General features: G+C 47.0%; 2 protein-coding genes across 2 annotated transcripts in view; both read right to left on the bottom strand.

The window, feature by feature from the left end:
• Positions 1-1,241: 1,241 nt before the first annotated feature.
• Pmar_PMAR028137 (ubiquitin carboxyl-terminal hydrolase isozyme L5, putative) lies at positions 1,242-2,899 on the bottom strand (the record flags this gene model as incomplete). Its single annotated transcript, XM_002774091.1, has 11 exons — positions 1,242-1,351; positions 1,402-1,450; positions 1,498-1,588; positions 1,634-1,848; positions 1,897-1,959; positions 2,012-2,111; positions 2,227-2,288; positions 2,334-2,419; positions 2,465-2,532; positions 2,704-2,830; positions 2,875-2,899. The coding sequence occupies 11 exons, from the start codon at positions 2,897-2,899 to the stop codon at positions 1,242-1,244; spliced, it is 996 nt and encodes a 331-aa protein (XP_002774137.1).
• A 111-nt stretch (positions 2,900-3,010) lies between these two features.
• Positions 3,011-6,105, bottom strand: part of Pmar_PMAR028136 (BIR protein, putative) — a gene marked incomplete at both ends in the record, with an annotated part of 3,501 nt that continues 406 nt past the window's right edge. The window contains 11 exons of the mRNA XM_002774090.1: positions 3,011-3,101; positions 3,142-3,240; positions 3,422-3,531; positions 3,583-3,670; positions 3,856-3,932; positions 3,976-4,073; positions 4,194-4,354; positions 4,423-4,470; positions 4,523-4,572; positions 4,616-4,724; positions 5,262-5,311. Of these exons, the coding sequence (XP_002774136.1) occupies positions 3,011-3,101; positions 3,142-3,240; positions 3,422-3,531; positions 3,583-3,670; positions 3,856-3,932; positions 3,976-4,073; positions 4,194-4,354; positions 4,423-4,470; positions 4,523-4,572; positions 4,616-4,724; positions 5,262-5,311 (981 nt within the window). The remainder of the gene's footprint in view (positions 3,102-3,141; positions 3,241-3,421; positions 3,532-3,582; positions 3,671-3,855; positions 3,933-3,975; positions 4,074-4,193; positions 4,355-4,422; positions 4,471-4,522; positions 4,573-4,615; positions 4,725-5,261; positions 5,312-6,105) is intronic.

Genomic DNA, 6,105 nt, shown 5'->3' with positions numbered 1-6,105 from the left:
ATACATGAAACACAGTTTCTGGCATCATGAGGCTTGGGCAGTTCACCAGGGAACACGCTGGAGGTCAGTTGGGTCTCCCGTTCCCCATCGTACCTGGGAAGGTTGGTACTTCAGACGGAGCGAGGTGGCAGCGAATCTTTTGCGCGACATGCCGGACCCGTGTGAACTGATGGAGAGACAGTACATTATCCCCAGTGAGAATCCGTCACAGTTTGCATGGATCCAACGCAATGAGTGTTTCGCTTCTCATCAGCTCATGATAGCCGCTTCGTTTGCAATCTATGTGGAACTCTACTTGACTGCGTTGATCGCGTGAAGGAACATGTCAATTCCAAAAGGCATAGCAAGAAGTAAGCCAGGCGACTTGTATCAACCCTTTCCGGAAGGCGAAGAAATCAATGCTCATCACAGACTTTGGTGGAGGCAATATGAGTGCAAGCAGCGATGATATGCCCCCGCAGCCGTTCATGTTAACGCAACCAATATGGCTCTGGCATGAGCAATCTGTGAAGGCTCGTGCCAAAGCCCATGCGTCGCCAGAACTTTTTGGATGCGCTTCGTCCATCCCTAGCATATGCTACTATCGCGCATTCCCTTACCAAATCTACATTACTCATTGATGTATACATAATTCTCGTTGCGTCGAGTTGACCATAGCAGAATGATGTTACAGGGGTGCTCGGGAGTAATCTGTCTAAAAACTCATCACGCGATGCAAATGAGTGAATATGCATCGGGAGTGTTAACACGAATTCTTTCTATTGGTACATCCTCATGTGTACTCCGCGATGTCGTTTGTGTTGTTTTTCGAACGAATTTTCAACTGGAGGGTGGACCTTCTTAGCGGCACAGCACAACTCGTACCATCATAATATAGCACAACGCGTCTATACCACAGTAATGCGATCTCATAGTCGGAACATGATAAATCACGCTACTTTTGCGACGCTACATGTGCGCGCATCGAGGAAAGTTGAAGCTCATATCGCTTTTCACTCCGCAATGAATCTTAGGAGCGTGAAAGAGGCTCAATCATTCGGGTGTGTATTAAAGACACAACGGAAGTTTGTATCATCATACGCGCTGAGGATGGTGCGCGCTCTGAAGCGGCCAGCACGTGTAACACAGGAGAGGAGGATACGTATTTCATCGAAACTTCCAACCGTTTAGGTGGCTTGGAAATTTTACTATCACTACTTGTAGTACGCAACTGCAACCTCCCTAACTAGAAACTAGAACATTCATTCACTCTTATCAGCTTGTCGTCTACTCGAACGTTGAGATTCGGAAGTTTCTTTACCAGTCTTGAACGCGTCCATCAACTGCCCTTTTTCGGCAAGCAATCGAAGAGCTGAGAAGAATCAGAATCCTATATCTGTACCAGCAGGAAGTATCCTTCACCTGTGAGCAAGAAAGGTGTGTAATCATGGCGTCGCCTTTCATTCTCAGCCTGAAACACAGAATCCTCCTATTTGATTCCTCTGCTCCTTGGCTCACCTTCCACTTGGCTCGAATATTTTGCTCATTTTCAAGTTGAGCCTTCAACTCGACCACATCAGCAGAGGACTCATCCATCGCGGTCGAAAGTCTACGGCACATATCATACTTCGATACGATCAATATCGCCGCTTACTGATCTATTTGTTTGCGGAGGGCTTTGATTTTATCCCCACACACAACCATGAGGTTGAAACGAATTTCGTCAGCCTGCTGTGCCCCCTCTGAAGCTTTGGAGAACTTAGCGATCTTTTCTTGAACGTATTTCAGTGCTTCCTTCGCCCAATCACTATCGGTGGCCTCCAAGAATACAGGCCCACCTCTGAGACCGTCCAACTCATACAAGCCACCCTAAGAAAGGAATCGCTGAGCTCGGCTTAGACGGTTCTGAGTGCCCACCTGGAATGGAACATACGCAACGAAGTGGAATGCATCTTCTTTCGGCCCTTCTTCCCTCTGTTCCTGGGAGTAGACTTCAACCAGTGATCGAGACGTACTACCGGCTAGCTACTACCACGTCGAAGCTAGCCTGTGGTCGGAAGGAGTTGTGCGCTCTTCGGATTTCCTCTGAGTTACCAATAGCCCACCCTCGAGTGTCCGCATCGAAGCCAGCACTGCAAGAAAAGACAAATATATCCCCAAGCTACGTCTCTTAACAGTAGAGATTCCTCCTAACCTCCGAAGTTCCGATTCTAAACGATGACGATGTTGGTGTCACATCCCTCTTACGTGAAGTCCCTTAGATTGGTGAGGACCTCGCCGATATCCAATCCTTCAGCATTGAGTAACACCTAATAGATTCTGTCCCCCCATGAGTGTTCACACGCTCTGGCTACCGAGAGAATCGCTTGTGTTGCGCATGCATTGTTAATGACTTGCGACGCGTAGAACATTCCGTCTGGTGGGGGCACCAAGGGAGTTCCTGAGATGATCCTAGAGGGATGAGGGTGAACCTAAGTTAGCTCACGTTTATCTTCTACTTCCTTGTCCCACTTGAACAGAAATACTAACCCATATACCGGTACATTGGCACATCTGAGTGAATGTTGATTATACAAATTATCAGGAATCCTCTCGAGTTGCATACAAGGATAACCAGTCATCTAGAAATAGCTGCTCATGATATGACTCGAATCAGATGCAGTTCAGCAACCCAAATCAGTGCAGCTTAGACTCAGTGAGCGTTAATGAATGTCCCGACATTACTCCAACTTGAGTGTATCCTCATCCAGAGAGTAGAGTTCCTTGAATTGAACGTCCTTCACACCAAGGTCATCACAGAGCTCAGTGAATACTCCTGGGTCCGACTCGATCGTGCACCACCCGTTATTGGCTAAAACCAGTGGTCAATCGATACCGACACTCATACCACAATACCGTCTCCTGCTGCTCCAGCGTCCATTCGGGTTATGGAAGAAAACACTAGAACAGCGATGAAGAATGTCATAACAGCGATCAAACTCAAGAGGAGCTCTCGTCAGAAACACTTTGAACATTCCCACATGAGTCGCTTTTACATTTTTGGCAGTTTGCGCACTCGCACATATTTCGGCGCTATCTGGTTTCCTGCCATTTCATGGACAGTCCTCTCGAACCAAGTATACCTATCCAGGCGTGAGCCGCCTACACCATCCTTAAGCCTACGGTTTCGCAGCCCTAGTCTCCCTCCTATACTCCTCGACAAGAGCATCCATCCCCCGCAATGCTTCCGCTGTCTTGGCCTTCCTATATTCTCGGCGGAACCTACGGGAGGTCAATGACATTGATATGATCGGTACATCCCTCTAGGATAACACGGCCGGTCCCGACCCCCACGATTATCAACTAGTAATCGTGAACCCTCACCGTCGTTCAAGTCACATCAAGTTCAGAAGAAGCACAGTTACAAGGCCCCTAGGGATTTTCGACCTCCCCTTATTATTACCATCGTTTATTGCCCAGAGGCTCGCGGTCCATGAAGTGCTTCTTGCCAGCATCCATCGCATCTTGGTCCCATACCCACGGCAAACTATGTATGTAATATTGCTTGCGGACCTGCCCGAGTAAGACAGAGGTCTTCATCGCACTCTTCTATAGATTCATTACATCAGCAGCGTATCGACCCGATATCCTGGGAGGATGCCACTCGCCCAACTCATCCTTATAAGGAAACAAGTCCTCTGGAATGTTATACCTGGGCAACAAGACCTTACTGTGCCATTCGGAGACTATGAAAGTGATACTAACTTGATACGAGCTAGAGAAGGTTTGGAACGAGAGCAAATACAATACAATATCCATGCTCACAGTTGGTAGGATAGGTTTATTCTGCCAATAAAATTAGGAACTTGAGGTTCCTCTCAATAATTCATGTCCTACATTTTCCTGCCTCCTCTCAACGACGTTTTCCTAGGATCCCAGGAGTTGTTATCACGGGAATCCCAATAGTTATACATCTGTCACAAGAATCTGCACCTACGCTGAAAAGTCATATACTACATTTGTTTGGTAGTTGTCCATCTTAACATACGGATTGAAAACTTGCCGTACACGTATGCCGTCAACCAGCCCCTCCTGGTACTCTTGCCGAGGAGTACCTTCCGAGACCACAAGTCGGATCGAGACTTCCTTATCGACCATTCCAACCCAAGAAAGTGGAAGTTTCCAACGGAGTTTAACAACAACTCGAAACAGATACGTCTTTCACATGTCATTACCCTTGCATTCATCCATGTATTTAGGTTCCACAATGCGCCTATCGAGGATCTCCGACCGAGGTTGCCACGGGACTTCTCTTATCGCTCTATCCAAAGGGGAGTTCATACAATTTGGAGGGATAGGGCGGAGGCAGTCGAAATTGAGAGGATGGCCAGGGTAACTAACGAGTAAAGACAGCTCCAGCGACACTCAGTGTGAGAGAATATGACAATCAAAACATGAGACTACCTCTGTCTGCCGTCATATCCGATGTAAGGTGACTCTGGGAAATTGAGCCTACCAAAAACGGAAGCTTAAATCGGGCCTCACTCCTTTGAGAATTGCGGACCTCCTCACTACAACATTGTTGGTTAGTGTCTTTTTCTCGACCTTGGAGCCCTAATGAACAGATTAGTTCGGTAGACTGCTATTATGGACTTACTTTATCTCTCATCCTCTCACCCACCCCGGCATCGGACAGAGTCCTAACCTGCACTCGGAGATCCTCTATGCGACTATCTCTCTTAATTCTCTCAGCAGGCGTCAATGGACTGAAAACGAGCGTGTTATGATACTCTAGAGCTACTGTTTCGAGTAGCAAGAGACCACGATCACATTGGAGAGTGCTTTGCCAAAAGTACTTTGCATTGGACAGTCGAAGTACTCCCTTATGTGTCTTAGGACGCTCAGGCTGTGGACCCTCGAGCATCCCTCTCCTCCTGCTGCTGAAACCTCTCCGTTGAGTCCGTACTACTAACTTTGAAAAGGTCGGAGACATCATGGAACACTAGGAATCTCGCGAACATCAGGCTAGGCAGCAATTCTCGACAGTCAGCACTCGCGACCAGCGATCGACACTGACCGCGTAACATAGATGAAACTATCATGTGCTGCTTGGATTCATTTATCAACATCATAATCATTTGCAACTTGTGCCCACTTCAATGGCAGGGAGTCCCGAGTTAGCTCAATACCTGCTATACTCCGACGTGCACAGAAGAAATATACGTGGCGAGCGATAGAAAATCGTGTGGTGATCTGGAACATGGACTAGTACTATCAATGACAGTTGGGCATTCAGCGCGTACGTATGAAGCTGCTGTAATGCAAAACGTTGTTCATGGGTATGCGACGATATCTACAAACCAAACTGCATTTCTGTGAGTTCTCGCACATTACTAGTGCCTTATAACTAGTGTTTAACCTTACTCTTTATATGCCGAGGTGCTAATAACATTTTTCTTTACTCGACAACAAAATACTCAAGTGCAAGATTTGCACGACACTGAGGGACGGAATCACGCACGATGTGAAATCGGATTATAAGAAGAAAGGGCTTCAGAGAAATTCAGAGCGAGTGGTGATTTAACCGAATGTACTGCATACGTGGAGGTGACACTGCTGGAGTGGGATAATATCGTTTAGAGTGGTAGAAGAAATATGAGAGTGTGATTTTTTCACGCACGATTATATTGAGCTCAGATAGAAGTATTAGTAAGGTCGCGACGACTCATACAAATGCATACATCCCTGCACTATTGAGTATCATGGGGCCATTGAAAGGTGAATGCTACCAATGTTGGACCTCCTTAAGAAATCTTGTCAGTAGACTACTAACAAGAACTACCTCATCCATCTACTGATAGTAGTAAGTGTCACACGAACTACTGTCCGTAGATAGATGATGGCTTTATCTAGTGGATTGGAGTGGGTCACTAACGTGCACGACGCAAAAGCACATGTGTACCTGCGCGTCTCTCGGCTTCCTGTGGAGTAGTTGTGTGCGCAGTACTGATATGTGCCAGGCCGACTTTTGTTGCATTCTGCGCACTTTTGTTTCCACAATCTCAGCGGCACCGGCACTTGTTGAACGGACAATCATTGCGGCGTAGCTGTGGAGGAAAAGCCACCGTCGAATGATGACCAAGCGAA

The sequence above is a fragment of the Perkinsus marinus genome, assembly GCF_000006405.1.
Source record: "Perkinsus marinus ATCC 50983 genomic scaffold scf_1104296958686, whole genome shotgun sequence".
Taxonomy (NCBI): Eukaryota; Perkinsozoa; order Perkinsida; family Perkinsidae; genus Perkinsus; species Perkinsus marinus.
This window is presented reverse-complemented; position numbering and strand designations above follow the sequence as displayed.